General features: G+C 45.0%; 1 protein-coding gene and 1 pseudogene across 1 annotated transcript in view; both read right to left on the bottom strand.

Moving 5' to 3' along the window:
• LDLRAD1 (low density lipoprotein receptor class A domain containing 1) overlaps positions 1-19,891 on the bottom strand; it is a 150,839-nt gene that overhangs the window by 109,144 nt on the left and 21,804 nt on the right. Inside the window, exon 3 of the mRNA XM_069232639.1 lies at positions 962-1,105. Within this exon, the coding sequence (XP_069088740.1) occupies positions 962-1,105 (144 nt within the window). The remainder of the gene's footprint in view (positions 1-961; positions 1,106-19,891) is intronic.
• Positions 8,163-18,210, bottom strand: LOC138293803 (m-AAA protease-interacting protein 1, mitochondrial-like; annotated as a pseudogene).

Below are 19,891 nucleotides of genomic sequence, written 5' to 3'. Positions count from 1 at the left end.
CCTGCCTTGTACCTATGTGTTTCTGTATTGCTTTTGTCTTGGTCATGGTAGGACACTGATTGATTAGATAGGTGGTGGCTGCCAGGAGTGGGTAAGCTGCTGCAGAGAGGTGATGCAGGGCTGCTGCAGCTGGTTCTCTATAAATCGATAGCCCCACAGCCCTTGAAGGCAGAGGAAGCACCATTTTTCTAAAATGAGAAGTTCACTGCTGTAGACACAGATAACAACCACGAAGAGCCAGAGGGGATGGGGAAGAGAGCAGGTCATAGCCACTTTGAGCAGAATATGATCTGACTACCCTTACACTTACATAATCACAATTCTCATGTTAAATTCAGGGTGTGTGCATATTAGCCTTTAAGAAAGCAGGACAAACGTTGCCTGTGACACCATCCTTTTATTTAAACATGCACCGAGTTCCAATAATGGCTATGATTCCAAGCTCAGTGTAAATTGTTGACTTGTCTCCCACAATCAGTAAATATCATTAGCCCGGGGTGAGGTATTTACGGGATGAGGTCAATAAATTCTTGTTCAAGCTTTTAACTTGGAAATGAGGCATAACATGCAGACACCTGCATGGTCTGCCTTTTTTTCGGACCTTCGCTGCCTAAATCCATTTTGAAGTTCGACCTGCCAGAATTGATCAGGGGGAAACTGTCCGTGTGATATAATTATTAACTCCTAATCCCGAGGGAGCACCACCCCGGTAAAGTCCCTGCAAGTACAATATAATACTACGATGGAAGAACCCTCAAGTGTACTCCATTGAAAGATAGAGAATATTCCTATGAGGATTGTTTTCATCCAAAATGTATTTGTAACAGAAAACATATTAAACTGAATGGTTTCCAGCTCTTTCTGAGGAAAGCGCCCTGTGCGTAGCATGCACAGTGGAATCGAAACGTCATTGATACAACCATAATACAACCATAGCTAAGCAGGGAGGTAATTCTCTGACCTGGAGTTCGCGCCGGGATTCCGAATGCAGTAGCACAGCCAATGGCAACAGCGATAGCGGCTAGCGCCAGCAGCACCGCTGCAGAGATGCAGAGGAATCGTCTCGAGCAGCACCCGACGGTGCTGCAGCTCTTGCAACAGTCCTCTAGGAGAAACAGAAAAGGGTTATTGCATAAAACGTCCATGAATGGAGATTTTAGCCCAGTTGTTTTTTTTATTTATGATCCAGCAACCTTAAAAGCAACTTTAAAATACTAGTTGGAATTTGAAAATTTCATTTCATTCACATTTTTTGTCGCATCAGACCTTCCTGCTTTAAGGAGTCTCGATAAGCACGGTGGCGCACAGCATCGTATTAAACAGGGATGTTTAGGTCTGGCATTAGCCAAGATATCTTGATTTTACTAATAATTACATGTTTAATATACTTGTACATGTATAATATACTTGTTGGTGTTTTCAGATAGTGACGACTCTCGGACAGGAGGGGTTTATTCTTGGCGTGCCTCTCCACTTGCCAGCACAGTAGCAAGTGACAAGCATTGAACACACGTAAAAAGGAAAGCTTCCACTGTGACATAGACATAAAACCTTAATACAAAAAGGCATAACACATCTTCCCCTTTTCAAATAACAAAAATTCAATAAAAACTAAATAATATTTAAAAGAAAATGAACACAAGAAAGGAAAAAAGAAACTTAAACTCTACAAATCATTTCAAAAGGATAAGACATCCAACGAAGTTAACAGCGAATTATGTTAGGGTAAAACATAGACATTTAAGTGCACTGGTGGTCTACGAACTCTCTGACTTCTTTGACTTCTGTTCAAAAACTGACTACCCCTTCCTTCTACAGCTTTACTGCCAATCATATCAGCATCCTCCATCAGCATGAAACTACTACCATCACTGTGATTAGAGAAAGGTGAAACATATTCAGCACCCTTCTGGTACAATGCAGCTCTTCTTTTGTTCCATTTATCCCCATTCTCAAGTACCACATGCCAACCATGAGCTGTCCTGACTTCAAATGGTCCCCGGAACATAGACAATCTAGCTTCCACACGTCCCTTCTTGACCTTGGACAAATCTCCAACTTCCACTGTGGTTCTCCTATTACCCACCATTCTTTCTTCTACCTTGTCCATACCTCCATGCCGAAATAACCATGCAGGCAACAGCTTCATGCCCAGCTTCCTCCTTCTCATGCACTCAGAGGGAGACATTTTAGTAGCTGCATTTTCAGTAGATTGATAGGCCCACACCATTTACTCAACCGTATTCTCCACATCTTTTCCACTTTGCACCCAAATCAAAATTGTACCTTTTACCCAATGGGTGGGCTTCTCTACAAGACGATTACCATGCAGATTGAACAAAGAAGTGCACCTGTGTTTAATGCCACACTTTTCCAAAAACATTTTCATCTCCACTGATGTGAGTTGTGTGCCATTATCTGTGAAGAGAATCCTAGGAAAAGTCTCCTTTCTAAAAACTTTTTTCAAAACTGAAATGGTACTCTTTGTGGTCACCTCTCATGAATTTTATCACCAGCCACTTAGAATAGATATCTATCATCAGCAAGGCATATCGGAAATCCAACTTCAAACCATGCATTGGACCAGCAAATTCCAAACACACATTGCACCATTGTAAATCTGGGTTTTCAATATGACGCCCTTATGATTCTATTCCAGTTTTAAGCATTTTCTCACTCTCATTACAGTCCAGGCAATTAACCACCCAACTTGTTACTTAGTCATCTATGACAGGCCGCCAAACATTTTCTCATAGTCTTTTCTTAGTCAGCGTCTGCCAAAGAAGCCCCTCATGAGCAAATTTTATTACAAGTTTCCTCAGTGCTATAGGGGAAACATACTTGTCTAATCTCATAACTAACTTATGTTCCCACAAAGAGAACTCCTCCAAAACTTTGATGTAGAGTCTGACACCAATAGAAACAGTACTTTCTCACCTACTATCATGTACTATCAACCTAATTTACCTCCTTTAAAACCTCCCCACTCCTCCTTCATAAATGCTCCTTAACTAGCTTCTTCAATGTCTGCCAACCATGCCACTGCTCCTTCCTGTTCTTTCTTCAATACCGCCTGCTTATCTACCTCTCTCCAATCTAAAGAGAGGCAAGACAAGCAATCTTCTTGAGCATTTTTACACCCTGCTATTTATTCAAGTGTGAAGCGGTCCTCTTGCAATCTTGCCACCAGCCTTGCTAGTGTGTTCAATCTTTTACCAGCCCCACTAGGAGTCAAAACCTTTATCAATGGTTTGTGATCAGAGTGAAGCACAAACTCCAAATCCCAAACATGCTTACAAAAATAGTCAGCACTCCATGCTGCCGCTGGTGCTTCCCGCTCAATCATCGAATAGTTGCGTTCTGCATCCATTAGTGGGAAGCAAAAACCACTTTTTTTTCCGTTCCCTCATGCATTTGGGACAAAACAGCACCAATTCCAGAGGCACTGGCATCTACCGTCAGAATAGTTTTGAGTAAAGTATCAAACAGCACAAGAATTCCTGCCCCACAAATCTCTTGTTTGATATAATAAAACGCATACTGCTGTTCTCTTCCCCAAACTCACATCCTTTTCTTAACAAAACATACAAACTTTCAGTTTTCTTTGTAAATTTTTCCCCAAACTTTGAATAATACTCTATCAGTTCCATAAAGGAACATAATTGGTCTTTGTCATGAGGATTGGGAGCTTGCCCTACAGCCTTGAGAAGATCATTTTTTGGCCTGACCCCCTCACTGGACACAGAATGCCCCAAGTACTCCATCTTTTGTACAAGGAATTCGTACTTGTTTTTTTTCAACGTGAGGCCAGCCTCCGACAATCTCCTCAAGGCTTGATGCAGAATACAATTGTGGTCGTCCTTCGATTTCCCAAAGACCAATATATCGTCTCGAATGTAGATGATGTTGTTCATACCATGGAATACATCAGACATCATTCTTTGGAAAACGCTGGCCGCAGAGGAAACGCCAAATGGCATTCTCTTTAATTGAAATGCCCCCTCCATAGTAATGAAGGGTGTTCATTTATTTTTTATGTTTAGGTTTGGACAAATATTTAGCCCCATTCAATGACAGAATCATCTTGTTTTTGTTAGACAAAGAGAAACTATTGGTTTAAATTTCATGATTCACACTTCTCAGGTCTACCCAAAAATGCAAATACCCATCTGCCTTTTCCGTGATTATCACAGGTGACACCCAGCTCATGGCTTCTACTGGTTCTATGATATCCTCAAAAGCATATCTTCAAGCATTTTTCTCACTTCACTTCTAATTAGGATGGGTACCATTCTAACTTTGTGTTTCACTGGTATGGCCCCTTTCCTCAGTAAAATTTCATGCACGTATCCATTGAATTGACCTAACTCGTCTCTGAATAAATTTTTTCTTTCCTCTAAAATCTTAACAATGCTTAGTTCCTCCATGACCATAACCTGGTTGGGTGCTCTAGAATTTATAATAATACGTAGATCATATTGGTGAACCTAACCCAGTATGAGGGGATCATCTTCCGCCATGTAAATCTTCCCTTACATTTCTCTGGATCCATATTTTAATCTGGCAGAAAAATACACCAAGATATCACTAGTTTCACCTTGATAACCCACAGGATTGATTTTTTTGGGGAGTAAACCCCACCTCAGGCCAAATCTAAAAAAAATATCTTTAAAGAATTATTGTATACATGGAACCTGAATCTATCATTAGTTTTGCCGCCCTACCCATGATTTGAAAGTTTACCATTGGGCAAGATCTTCTACCCACTTGGTCATCATCCTGCTCCACACACAAAATCCATTCTTCAGAGCTGACACAGAACTCTTGATTTAACTTTGCTTTTGAACACTCTTGCATAATGCCCCTTGCGCCCACACCTAAGGCATTCCTTGCTGATGGCAAAACTATTTTTTGAATCTCCTGAATGAGTATTACTCCCAAACTTAAAACACATTCTTTCGGAAGTTTTTTGCCCACTGCCGTTACTTTTTCTTTGACACTTCCTCAAGACTTTGCTATAATTATTCAGCGCACCCACCATCTCTTGTTCCCCATTCTCTCTGTGAACTGTGGATACACCTAACCCACCTTTTGCTGTACCTCTTTTGCTCATCTCATGCATACAATACTCTGCTTCCTCCACAACCATGGCGATTTGAATACCTTCCTTCAAAGAAGGGTTTTTCTGCTGCCCAGAGCATTTCCTGAATTTTGTATTTATTTAGACATTGCATTATTAATTGGTCTTGTATGAGATCATCAGTCATCTGTAAAAAAATTATATTCTGTAGATAGCTCCCTGAATGTAAATACAAAGTCATCAAGAGATTCTTCCAGTCTTTGGGAGTGAGTATAGAATTTAAATCTAGTCATGGTGATCTTTGTCTCCTTTGCAAATCTTTTTTCCAGGCATAATTTTACTTCCTTGTAAGAATCTTGTATGGGATGATTCTCACCAAGAACAACAAGCAAAAATCTAAATATATGTTGAACTTCTTTCCCTAAAACACTAAACAATAATACTTTCTTCCTCTCTGGTCTGAAGTTTTGACTATCCAGAGCTACTAAGTAATTTTCAAAAATATCTATCTAATCTTCCCAATTAATTGGAGGTGAGCCTTGTTCACACAAAAATAATGGTGGTAAAATAATGGAATTAGAAGCCATTGGACAGACATAAATGCTGAACTATTCAGAATTAAAGAAGTCAAGGAAATGTACAAAACAAAACTCCACACTCTCTTAAAGATGACCACAAACAGTTAATATTAGGGTTCTTGAAATGCTGTCAAAACGAGGTAACAAGAACTTTGCTTCTAACACTATGCGAGTTGCCAATAGGAATGCAGCACGGAAACTGTAGCTTGGCTCCACCCCCAAATCCTAGAGAGACTGTGCAGGTCAGCAAAGGACAGAGAAAGTACCCACTGCAGTGCAGGTAAGCTTGAATATCTTCAGAGCGCGAGCGGACACAGCGCATTGCAACCGCTCCTTATTTCAAAAGTCTGCACACATACTAATAGTGAATGTCTGCCTGTAAAATGCATCTGGATTTTCTTCACTGGTGCGCCCTGTATAGATGCAATAAATGCACAGGTCTCGTCACAGAATGACACACTGGAGAGTGAGGGACAGTGCACACGCACAACGGTTGACGCCTCCGTTACTGGTAAGGTGCTGAATAAATATAAAAAACAAGTGTTCAAAAATATCCACAATGCTTATATGGTCCTATGTGCATGTTAACATTAGGATGGCACTGCTGTGTATGGTACCATATATTGACGACATCAGTGAGACCTTCATGAGTGCAACAACGTAATGTCTTCCCAATCACTCATAGAATTTGTGAGCCACAAGGCAGGCTGTGTGCCGGCAAGTCGTCACCAAATTGTAGTGACAACTCTCAGACATAAGAATGCCAACAACTGGTTTTATTCTTGGCCTGCCTCAAACGTGGCTCCCTACTTGCCAGTATAGTAGCAACTTCCAAAGTGACATAGGCAGAGAACTTTAATACCTGATAACTTAAAGGCATAACAAACTTTTCATCCACATTTTCTCTTGCCCTCTTCAGCACCCTGGGGCAGTGGGTTAGCCACCTTCAGCAATTGGCTAACTTAAGTGCGAGTGACAGCATTCAACCCTTTCACAAGAAGAACATGCACACACAACATAGTTACTTCAGTGCCAGGGACTACTATGGTAATGTATTCTTTTTGAGACTAAAAAAATATTTCTGCTTTTAGCCAATAATTTAATTTCTCTGTAACGGGGGTCTGGCAGCTTCCATGACAATAATATTTTTTTGTAAAAGCCATTACAAAACAAAAAAAGCCTTGACAAAAGTGAAAGAATGGCTGCTAACGCCAGACCTATTGGCTATGCCACGGCTCACTGAGACAGGGCACTGAAAAACATTGGCATTTTGAAGCTTACACTGGAACAGGTACAGTGACACTGCATGATGATTTCTGTGTTGTTTGCTGCCACTGGGTCTGTGTTTCCTGATATAGGCTTGATATATGGTTGCAGGATTAATCAATGTTATTGATGATTTCTGTGTATACTTTTTTTGCAGGTCAGTCTATGATTACTCAGGTACACACTACATTTTATTTTTGATTAGGGGTAGGATTATATAAAGAACACTAGAAAAGGACAGACCACCTTCCCCCGGGAGTAGATTAGGGACTTGGTCCTGAAGAATTGCTCTGGTCTCTGTTGGACATTAAATAGGCAAGAAACATGTTGACCTTTTTGTTAACATGTTTGAGCCAGTCGGATCATTGTACCCATTTCTGGCTTTTCCCTGTTTTTACTCATGACAAGAGTTCCTAAGCAATAATCTAACTATGGACTACTGTTAGTCATTTTTAACTCCTTACACACCAATCTATTTATACTCCAGACATCACGTCATTTTTTGCACCTAAGTATTCAAATCGACTATCTAAAAGATCTCCGGCAAAGAGCTTTCTCGTAGGGCCTGTTGGGCATTGCATCACCAGCCCAACAAGAAGCTGTCCGATGAAGAAGTATGACAGCCTACAGGGTGTGTGAGGGCTTTTGCTTCTGAAAGGGGATGCCCCCTCTGGATTACTAACCTGCTCACAACTTCTCTTTCCGATCTCTGTACAGGAACTGCATACTGATTTTTGTCTATTGTTACATTGGGGCATGTTTGCAGGACCTTCTCTGCCCTTGGTCCTTCCTTTGTTATATGCATGTTTTAAAAACACTAACTATGAGCAGATATCACTAGAATGTCCTGATAGGAACTTCAGTCCAATAGCTTTGAATGCTCTATCCCTGATTCGGTCAGGTTCACCCTTTTAAGGCTGTGGGCTTTTAACAACACCCACCGCACACCCATCACTATCATTCGTTCATGGGCTTGCTTTTCAAAAATCCTTTGTTATCATTGGTAAATGCTTTACGTTTGTCCCTCCTTAGGGTAGTTTTGTTACCGCCTTGGCCATCAACCCTGTTACATTGATAATTGCACGTTTGCCGATACGTTTGACTGCGAGCAAACTTCTTTTTCCTTTTGTGTCTCTCCTTCGCGCTCACGCTCATGCCGGCCGTGGTGCTTTGAATTGGCTCACTTATGTCAACTGTTTTACTTTTCATTTCAAATTTATGTGGCAAGAAAAGTCCAGTTAGGAATTTACAACGCTAATAGCTCTAACTCGAGCAAATGCAAGACACATTGCATTGCAAATGCTTTTTATGAATTCTTGTCCATATTCATAATCTGCAGAAAGTAGGTATTTTGAGGTATTGTCATCTCCTCCTAAAACATTCTGAAAACTTCTGTCTCATTGGAGCTTTCTGCTAGAAGGTTGGCACTAGTGAGATATCAAAAAGGCATCAAGATACTGACAAACTTTCTTCCATTATCGTCATAGTAAATGCCCATGTCTCCACGTGTAAAGTACATGACTTCACCTGATTCTGCAGTCAGCACCTTCTTGTGGCTTTCGAGGAAAGCAGAACATTTTCCCTTTAACCCTTGTACTACCTCATCAACTGCAAGTTATTTTAGTGCATCAAATTTACACTGAGAGAGCAGCTTGGAAACAATGCTGAACACCTGCCTTCCCCTCCTACCCCCTCTTCTTGAGACGGGCCAGACTGGTTCTGGTCACTTTCTAAGAGCAGGTTGAAGAGAAATTCTTTTGTAGGATTCTTACCAATGCTTAAACCTCTTTCTAAGCAGAGACCCCTCAATCTTTTGCAGTTTAAACTCTCATAGGTTGCCTGAACAACTTTGGGAGTGAGCTCTACTGAAGACATGATAGAAAATGTTTAAGACAGAGAGAAAAAGTTTTAGAACTTTTGAAAGCACAGAGAAAAAACTTTTTCAAACTTTTTGAAAACTTTTAAAAGTTTTCAGAACTTTTCAGAAACTTAGTAGAAAGTTTTAGAGCAGAAAAGTAAACTGTTTTGGTTCAATGTACATATATTAAAATATTTGGTATAAGTTTTTCTTATGAAAAGCACCAAATGACAAAGTGGTAAAGCAGTTACAAGTACTTATCCCACTGCTGCACCACCAATGTAGGAGGCTGGCCTGGCTTATAGTGGGTACCTTTTGGTACCTACACCTTGTGCCAGGTCCAGTTATCCCTTATTAGTAGAATAGAGGTGTTTCTAGCAGCTTGGGCTGTTAGAGGTAGCTATAGCAGAGCAGCTTAGGCTGAACTAGGAGACATGCAAAGCTCCTACCATACCACTTATATCATATAGCACTATATCATAAGAAAACACAATACTCAGAGTTACTAAAAATAAAGGTACTTTATTTTAGTGACAATATGCCAAAAGTATCTCAGAGGATACCCTCACTTAGGAGGTAAGTAATATACACAAATTGTATGCACACAAACCAAAATCAGGTAAGTAACAGTAGGAAAAGTAGTGCAAACAATGTAGAATCACAATAGGATGCAAAAGGTAGAAATAGGCCTAGGGGCAACACAAACCATATACTCCAAAAGTAGAATGCGAATCATGAATGGACCCCAGGCCTATGGTAGGTTGTAGAGGGTCGCTGGGACTGTTAGAAAACACTAAGGGTGTCCAAGATACCTAACCCCAAGACCCTGAAAAGTAGGAGTAAAGTTACCCTACTACCCCAGAAAGACAGTATAGTCGAGATAGGGGATTCTGCAAGAACAACAACTGCCAGAAAAACACTGAAGACGGATTTCTGGACCTGAGGACCTGTAAAGGATGGGGACCAAGTCCAAGAGTCATGCAAGTGTCCAGGGGGGGCAGGAGCCTACTAAACCCCGGATGAAGGTGCAAAAGGGCTGCCTCCGGGTGGAAGAAGTCAAAGATTCTGCAACAACAGAAGGTACCAGGAACTTTTCCTTTGATCAGAAGATGTCCCACGGTGTGCTGGAGGATGCAAAGTTGTTTCCACGCAGAAAGACTACAAACAAGCCTTGCTAGCTGCAAGAGTTGTGGTTGAGGATTTTGGGTGCTGCTGGGGCCCAGGAAGGACCAGGAGGTTGCCCCTTGGAGGAGGAGACAGAGGGGGCGCTCACCAACTCAGAGAGCCCCCACAGAAGCAGGCAGCACCCGCACAAGTACCGGAACAGGTACTTAGAAAATCTGAGGACAGTGGTCAACTCAGAGTCACAAAGGAGGGTCCCACGAAATCGGAGTCCAACTCAGCGAGTTGGGCAATGCAGGACGGAGTGCTGGGGACCCAGGCTAGGCTGTGCACAAAGGAAGTCTTAGAAAAGTGCACAGAACCCCGAGCAGCTGCAGATCACGCAGTACACAGGATTACTGTCTGGTGTGGGGAGGCAAGGACTTACCTCCACCAAATTTGGACAGAAGGGCCACTGGACTGTGGGAGACACTTGGACCCAGCTCCTGTGTTCCAGGGACCACGCTCGTCAGGATGGGAGGGGACCCAGAGGGCTGGTGATGCAGAAGTTTGGTGCCCGCGTTGGCAGAGGGAAGATTCCGTCGACCCACAGGAGATTTCTTCTTGGCTTCCAGTGCAGGGTGAAGGCAGACAGCCCTCAGAGCATGCACCACCAGGAAACAGTAGGGAAAGCCGGCAGGATGAGGCACTACAATGTTGCTGATAGTCGTCTTACTACTTTGTTGCAGTTTTACAGGCGTCCTGGAGCAGTCAGCAGTCGATCCTTGGCAGAAGTCGAAGAGGGAAGTGCAGAGGAACTCTGATGAGCTCTTGCATTTGTTGTCTGAGGAATAGCCCAGAGGAGAGACCCTAAATAGCCCTCAGAGGAGGATTGGCTATTGAGAAAGGTAAGCACCTATCAGGAGGCGTCTCTGACGTCGCCTGCTGGCATTGGCCACTCAGAGCTGTCCATTGTGCCCCAACACCTCTGCATCCAAGATGGCAGAGGTCTGGGACACACTGGAGGAGCTCTTGGCACCTCCCCAGGTAGGTGCTGGTCAGGGGAGTGGTCACTCCCCTTTCCTTTGTCCAGTTTTGCGCCAGGGCAGGGCTTGGGGATCCCTGAACCGGTGTAGACTGGCTTATGCGGAGATGGCACTATCTGTGCCCATCAAAGCATTTCCAGAAGCTGGGGGAGGCTACTCCTCTCCAGCCCTTCACACCTATTTCTAAAGGAAGAGGGTGTAACACCCTCTCTCAGAGGAAATTCTTTGTTCTGCCTTTCTGGGACCAGGCTGCCCAGGCCCCAGGGGGGCAGAAACCTGTCTGAGGGGTTGGCAGCAGCAGCAGCTGCAATGGAGACCCCGGAAAGCAGGTTTGGCAGTACCCGGGTTCTGTGCTAGAGACCCGGGGATGCATGGAAGTGTCCCCCCAATACCAGAATGGTACTGGGGGGACAATTCCATGATCCTAGACATGTTACATGGCCATGTTCAGAGTTACCATGGTGACGCTACATATAGGTATTGACCTATATGTAGTGCACGCGTGTAATGGTGTCCCCGCACTCACAAAGTCCGGGGAATTTGCCCTGAACAATGTGGGGGCACCTTGGCTAGTGCCAGGGTGCCCACACACCAAGTAACTTTGCACCTAACCTTCACCAAGTGAGGGTTAGACATATAGGTGACTTATGAGTTACTTATGGGCAGTGAAAAATGGCTGTGAAATAACGTGGACGTTATTTCACACAGGCTGCAGTGGCAGTCCTGTGTAAGAATTGTCTGATCTCCCTATGGGTGGCAAAATAATTGCTGCAGCCCATAGGGATATCCTGGAACCCCAATACCCTGGGTACCTAGGTACCATATACAAGGGAATTCTAAGGGTGTTCCAGTGTTCCAATGAGAATTGGTAAAATTAGTCACTAGCTTGCAGTGACAATTCTAAAAGCAGAGAGAGCATAAACACTGAGGTTCTGGTTAGCAGATCCTCAGTGATACAGTTAGGCACCACACAGGGAACACATACAGGCCACACACTTATGAGCACTGGGGTCCTGGCTAACAGGATCCCAGTGACACACATCAAACACACTGGCAACATAGGGTTTCCACTATGAGCACTGGGCCCTGGCTAGCAGGATCCCAGTGAGAAAGTAAAAACACCCTGACATATACTCACAAACAGGCCAAAAGTAGGGGTAACAAGGCTAGAAAGATGCTACCTTCCTACACCGCCCCCCCCCCCAAACGAAGGACAGTAAGGCTAACCTTGGCAGTTGAGTCTTTATTGTCTAAGTGGTGATAAGTAGAGAGTAGCTCTGCAATAGATTGGTTACTCCCTTTATCATCCACTATATGGTTACTTCCCTGTGGGGATGTAAACCACCCTGTTTGAAGTTTTTTTTATCTAGCCAACAATGTGAAGTTATATTCTCAGAGTTCCTATTATTATGTTTAAGTTTAGAGCAGTGGGAATTGTCCACTGGACCTATATCAAGTGATGAGAATGCCAGACAGGGATGCTGTCTCAGTAAAGCCATAGCTGGGAAACAACTTTGTCCATATGGCTGTAAGAGAGAACAGGGATGCTGTTTCTCTTGAGTTGGAGCAGGGCAGTTATGCTGTCCTATGATCTCCACACTAGGGCAGGGCTGCTGTCCTAAGTGTTGTGAGGCAGTGCAGGGTTGCTGCACTAAAGTTTCTCTGGGAGGGTTGGAGGGATGCTCCATGTTAACTAAAATGGTGCACTGTTTCTCACAAATATTAGTTATCCCACAGAGAGGTACTTCTACCTCAGGGAGTTCAGCTGTGCTAGCTGATGGTTCCCTTGGTACAGGTGCCACCCCAGGAGAGGTTTCTCCCACCACAGGAATGGTATCCTGAATGGCAGGGTGGGTAGGGAATACTTTGATGCCCTTTTTACCTGTTGCTGGAGAAGGATCCTGAGTTTTCAGGCCTTTTTCTATCCTTTGCTTTTTCATTTCAGCTGAAATGAGAGGAAGCAATTCTTCAGGGATACCCAGCATGGCTGCATGGGTATTAAACTCTACCTCAGCCCAACCTGAGGCCTCTAGGTCATTACCTAAGAGACAGTCTACAGGTAAGCTAGGTGATACTACCACCTGCTTAGGGCCAGTAACTCCACCCCAACTAAACTGAATTATAGCTAAGGGAAGGAACTTAGTGGAGTTATGGACATCAATAATCTTGTATTGTTGTCCAATGATGTGTTGTGCAGGAGACACTAGGTTTTCAGTCACCAAAGTGATACTGGCACCTTTGTCCCGGTAGGCCTGAGCCTCAGCACCATTTATTGAAACTTTCTGCTTGTACTTATCCATTGTAAGGGGACAAGAAGCCAGTGTGGCAAGGCCAGTGCCACCAGGTGTGACAGAAACTGTCTTGGGACTGACTACCCCAGTTTCTATGATGGACCCATAAGTGAACCCAACTACACCCTTATTTTGACGTTGCCAGCAGTCCCACCATTATTACCACTACTGCTAGGGGCACTAGAGTTCGATGTATTAGTGGTGGTAGGCTCGGGGGGTTTACCTGGGCAGGACTTATCCCTGGCCTATGGCCTTTATTTTTTACACACATAGCACCAAGGCTTTTTAATGTGTGTGGGTTGTGAAGAAGAGGAAGAAGTTGATTTATCCCCACCCCTTGAAGAGTGTTTAGGATTTGAAGAAGGATCTTTAGTTTTACCCTTTTCCCCAAGCCTATCCTGAGATTTCTCACCATCTTTCTTCTTGCCATCCTTGTCACCTCCTGTACAAACTTTTCTGTTCACTCTTGTTCTGACCCATTTGTCTGCCTTCTTTCCCAATTCTTGGGGAGAGGTCAGATCGGAGTCTACCAAGTACTGGTGCAACAAATCAGACACACAATTGTTAAGAATATGCTCTCTTGGATCAGATTATACAGGCTTTCATAGTCAGTCACCTTACTGCCATGCAACCAACCCTCCAAGGCCTTCACAGAACAGTCTACAAAGTCTGTCCAGTCTTGAGAGGACTCTTTTCTGGTGTCTCTGAATGTAATCCTGTATTGTTCAGTGGTTAATCCAAATCCATCTAAGAGTGCATCCTTCAAAACTTTGTAATTATTGGCATCACTTTCTCTGACAGTAAGGAGCCTATCTATACCCTTTCCAGTGAAAGATAGCAGCCCACTGCCTTTGAGGGACCAACTGTACCATACAGGCCCTCTCAGGTGCAGCAATGTCATCCCCCTCCTTGTAAGGGGGAACTATCTTATGCAGGTTTCTGGAATCTTGCTCTCTAACAGGATTAATATCTGAAACACTGCTGCTGCCACCCTGGGGAACTAACCCCATTCTCTGTCTTTCCCTCTCTATATCTAGGGATTCTAGGGATTCTAAGGCCAGCTGCTGCTGTTTAAGCTTCAGTCTGGTCTGTTCCAACCTCAGCTTTCTGAGTTCCCTTTCCATTAAGTTATCCTCAGGGTGGGATGCTTGGGAATGTTTGGATACAGAGGAAATGTGGGAATTGGCAGAGAGAGACCTGTCCCTAACTGGCTGGACCCTGGTAACCTGGCCTTTAGGAGTGAAAGATGCCCTACTAATGTGTGAACCTCTCCCACTACCAGTGTCACTAGGAGGCCTGCCAGAGGGCAGGCCTTTGTAAGAACCCTCCCCAGTCTCTTCAGGGAACTCCTCTGAGTCTGACTGGGTAGCTTCCCCTCCTACCCCCTCTTCTTGAGACGGGCCAGACTGGTTCTGGTCACTTTCTAAGAGCAGGTTGAAGAGAAATTCTTTTGTAGGATTCTTACCAATGCTTAAACCTCTTTCTAAGCAGAGACCCCTCAATCTTTTGCAGTTTAAACTCTCATAGGTTGCCTGAACAACTTTGGGAGTGAGCTCTACTGAAGACATGATAGAAAATGTTTAAGACAGAGAGAGAAAAAGTTTTAGAACTTTTGAAAGCACAGAGAAAAAACTTTTTCAAACTTTTTGAAAACTTTTAAAAGTTTTCAGAACTTTTCAGAAACTTAGTAGAAAGTTTTAGAGCAGAAAAGTAAACTGTTTTGGTTCAATGTACATATATTAAAATATTTGGTATAAGTTTTTCTTATGAAAAGCACCAAATGACAAAGTGGTAAAGCAGTTACAAGTACTTATCCCACTGCTGCACCACCAATGTAGGAGGCTGGCCTGGCTTATAGTGTGTACGTTGTGGTACTTGCACCTTGTGCCAGGTCCAGTTATCCCTTATTAGTTGAATAGAGGTGTTTCTAGCAGCTTAGGCTGTTAGAGGTAGCTATAGCAGAGCAGCTTAGGCTGAACTAGGAGACATGCAAAGCTCCTACTATACCACTTATATCATGTAGCACTATATCATAAGAAAACACAATACTCAGAGTAACTAAAAATAAAGGTACTTTATTTTAGTGACAATATGCCAAAAGTATCTCAGAGGATACCCTCACTTAGGAGGTAAGTAATATACACAAATTATATGTACACAAACCAAAATCAGGTAAGTAACAGTAGGAAAAGTAGTGCAAACAATGTAGAATCACAATAGGATGCAATAGGTAGAAATAGGCCTGGGGCAACAAAAAACATATACTCCAAAAGTGGAATGTGAATCACGAATGGACCCCAGGCCTATGGTAGGTTATAGAGGGTCGCTGGGACTGTTAGAAAACACTAAGGGTGTCCAAGATACCCAACCCCAAGACCCTGAAAATTAGGAGTAAAGTTACCCTACTACCACAGAAAGACAGTATAGTTGAGATAGGGGATTCTGCAAGAACAACAACTGCCAGCAAAACACTGAAGACGGATTCCTGGACCTGAGGACCTGTAAAGGAAGGGGACCAAGTCCAAGAGTCATGTAAGCGTCCAGGGGGGGGCAGGAGCCCACTAAACCCCAGATGAAGGTGCAAAAGGGCTGCCTCCGGTTGGAAGAAGCCAAAGATTCTGCAACAACAACGGAAGGTGCGAGGAACTTCTCCTTTGGTCAGAAGATGTCCCGCGGAGTGCTGGAGGATGCAGAGTTGTTTCCACGCAGAAAGACTGCAAACAAGCCTTGCTAGCTGCAAGAGTCGCGGTTGAGAATTTTGGGTGCTGCTGGGGCCCATGAAGGACCAGGAGGTCGCACCTTGGAGAAGGAGATAGAGGGGGTGTTATGCAACTCAGAGAGCCCCCACAGAGCAGGCAGCACCCACACAAGTACCGGAACAGGTACTTAGAAAATCTGAGGACAACGGTCAACTCAGAGTCACAAAGGAGGGTCCCACGACGTTGGAGTCCAACTCAGCGAGTTGGGCAATGCAGGACGGAGTCTGGGGACCCAGGCTACGCTGTGCACAATGGAAGTCTAGGAAAAGTGCACAGAAGCCCGAGCAGCTGCAGATCACGCAGTACACAGGATTACTGTCTGGAGTGGGGAGGCAAGGACTTACCTCCACCAAATTTGGACAGAAGGGCCACTGGACTGTGGGAGACACTTGGACCCAGCTCCTGTGTTCCAGGGACCACGCTCGTCAGGATGAGAGGGGACCCAGAGGACCGGTGATGCAGAAGTTTGGTGCCTGCGTTGGCAGGGGGAAGATTCCGTCGACCCACGGGAGATTTCTTCTTGGCTTCCAGTGCAGGGTGAAGGCAGACAGCCCTCAGAGTATGCACCACCAGGAAACAGTTGAGAAAGCTGGCAGGATGAGGCGCTCCAATGTTGCTGGTAGTCGTCTTGCTACTTTGTTGCGGTTTTGCAGGCGTCCTGGAGCAGTCAGCAGTCGATCCTTGGCAGAAGTCGAAGAGGGAAGTGCAGAGGAACTCCGGTGAGCTCTTGCATTCGTTATCTGAGGAATAGCCCAGAGGAGAGACCCTAAGTAGCCCTCAGAGGAGGATTGGCTACTGAGAAAGGTAAGCACCTATCAGGAGGGGTCTCTGACATCACCTGCTGGCACTGGCCACTCAGAGCTGTCCATTGTGCCCCAACACCTCTGCATCCAAGATGGCAGAGGTTTGGGACACACTGGAGGAGCTCTGGGCACCTCCCCTGGGAGGTGCTGGTCAGGGGAGTGATCACTCTCCTTTCCTTTGTCCAGTTTTGCGCCAGAGCAGGGCTGGGGGATCCCTGAACCGGTGTAGACTGGCTTATGCAGAGAGGGCACCATCTGTGCCCATCAAAGCATTTCCAGAGGCTCAGGGAGGCTACTCCTTCCAAGCCCTTCACACCTATTTCCAAAGGGAGAGGGTGTAACACCCTCTCTCAGAGAAAATTCTTTGTTCTGCCTTCCTGGGACCATGCTGCCCAGGCGGGCAGAAACCTGTCTGAGGGGTTGGCAGCAGCAGCAGCTCCAGTGGAGACCCCGGAAAGCAAGTTTGGCAGTACCCGGGTTCTGTGCTAGGTACCCGGGGATGCATGGAATTGTCCCCCCAATACCAAAATGGTATTGGGGGGACAATTCCATGATCCTAGACATTTTACATGGCCATGTTCGGAGTTACCATGGTGAGGCTACATATAGGTATTGACCTATATGTAGTGCACACGTTTAATGGTGTCCCCGCACTCACAAAGTCCAGGGAATTTGCCCTGAACAATGTGGGGGCACCTTGGCTAGTGCCAGGGTGCCCACACACTAAGTAACTTGGCACCTAACCTTCACCAAGTGAGGGTTAGACATATAGGTGACTTACAAGTTACTTATGTGCAGTGAAAAATGGCTGTGAAATAACGTGGATGTTATTTCACTCAGGCTGCAGTGGCAGTCCTGTGTAAGAATTGTCTGAGCTCCCTATGGGTGGCAAAAGAAATGCTGCAGCCCATAGGGATCTCCTGGAACCCCAATTCCCTGGGTACCTAGGTACCATATACAAGGGAATTATAAGGGTGTTCCAGTGTGCCAATGAGAATTGGTAAAATTAGTCACTAGCCTTCAGTGACAATTCTAAAAGCAGAGAGAGCATAAACACTGAGGTTCTGGTTAGCAGAGCCTCAGTGATACAGTTAGGCACAACACAGGGAACACATACAGGCCACAAACGTATGAGCACTGGGGTCCTGGCTAGCAGGATCCCAGTGAGACAGTAAAAACACCCTGACATATACTCACAAACAGGCCAAAAGTGGGGGTAACAAGGCTAGAAAGAGGCTACCTTCCTACACTGCCAGACTAAACTCCTGGATGCTGAAGTCGTGGTCGAAGTAAGACCAAATCAGAAAATAGTAGACACAGTCTTGGAGCCAAAGCAAAGGGTTGGGAATCCCCAGGACCACCAGCTGCTTTCTTTGTCCCCCAACCCTGAGCTGTAATGTCACTCGGAACATAATCATCGACATTCACTTATTAGTGTAAAAGGCCATTTATTAGGACAGGATTGCAAACATAACATGACATTGATATACACTGTAACTTCAACTTATCGACCTTTCAACCACTCTTTGAACATCCTCCCATTCTTCCTTTTTACTTCATTCCTCCAATCTTGCCTCCATTCCAGAATCCACACACATTTCCCCACAAATCCCTCTTTTCCATCCATCCCCGGCCTGTCTCGGGCATCCCCCACTCTGTCATTCTTCACCTGTTTCTTCTTCTCCCCCTGGAAGGTTGGCCAGGCCTGCATCTGACTTTCCACCCTCCCCCATCTACTGCCACCAACTTCGCAAACCTGCCCTAGCCCTGGCTCTGGCTCTTACAACGTTTCCCAGAATTCTCCTTTACCTTATTCCCTATGTAGGGCGGGAGGGTGGCCAACATCACAGTAGCGCAGCAGGCTGTGGAGGAAGAGGCCTTTCCCCTATGCTAACCCCTCTATATACCCCCACCCTTAAACCCTTCCCAGCCTAGACCCAGCCAATCCCTGTCCTGTTGTGTCACTTCCCCGTCCTGAATGCTCCGGTGGAGAGACTAGACTGCGTCTGCTCTCCACGGGGCCCTACATCAGGACATAATCATCGACACTCACTTGTTAGTGTAAAAGGCTATTTATTAAGACAGGATTGCAAACATAACATTGGTATACACTGTAACTTCAACTTATTGACCTTTCAACCCCCTCTATGAACCCCCCCATTCTTCCTTTTTACCCCATTCCTCCAATCTTGCCTATGTTCCAGCATCCACATACATTCCCCCACAAATGCCTCTTTTCCTTCAGTCCCCTGCCTGTCTCGGGCATCCCCCACTCTGTCATCCTTCACCTGTTTCTTCTTCTCCCCCATCTGACTTTCCACCCTCCTCCATCTACTGCCCCCAGCACAAACCTCTTGGGTGTTTTGCTGCCCCACCAGCGAACCCACAGCAACACTGCAAGCCTTAAGCAGTTTCTGTCATCCCGACCTTTACCCCCAACCATTCCCCCCAAAATCCAACTCTATTCCATAATTTAATATGCATTACCCATCTCAGAAAGGTGCACCCCGTCATCCTTGAAGAGCACTGCTTCTTCCTCCTTAATGCCCTCACAGTTCAGCACTTTTATGTTATGAGCCCAAACCAAAAACCCTCATAGCCCAATGGAGCTTCCTTCGAGCCCTCTCAATAGCTCCATGCTTCATTGCCCCTCTCCATATTCTTTTGGGCACAAATTAGTCCACACAACACAAGTTCCATGCATGTTGTGGCGCAGCAACGCCATGTCCAGTTGCATGTGTTGCAGTAGGGTGAGCCCAGGGAGCCACACCAGATAATTCTACCCCACGTGTAACACCAAGACGTCTGTACACCCCCATGTTGGCCTCAGAGATGTTAAAAGAAAGCAAGGTACCCCACCTCATGCTGCTCCTTCCCTACCACAAAACCTTGTGACGGCTACTCAGCAGACCCAGAGAAACATCTGCAAATTTGCCTCTCTGCATATGTTGCCGCCCAAGCATGAATGAATAAATGCCCGATCAGCCATGTGACCACTTTCGATTACTCGGGCCGCTTACGCAACCTGCAAAGAAACACAATAGCTTAATGACCGACCAGCACGCCCCCCCCTGCTTCCAGCTACCTTGCCCTTATACCTACAGCCCTG

This window comes from Pleurodeles waltl, chromosome 4_2 (assembly GCF_031143425.1).
Source record: "Pleurodeles waltl isolate 20211129_DDA chromosome 4_2, aPleWal1.hap1.20221129, whole genome shotgun sequence".
Classification (NCBI taxonomy): domain Eukaryota; kingdom Metazoa; phylum Chordata; class Amphibia; order Caudata; family Salamandridae; genus Pleurodeles; species Pleurodeles waltl.
Note: the sequence above shows the minus strand (reverse complement) of the source record. Positions and strands in the feature narration are given on the sequence as shown.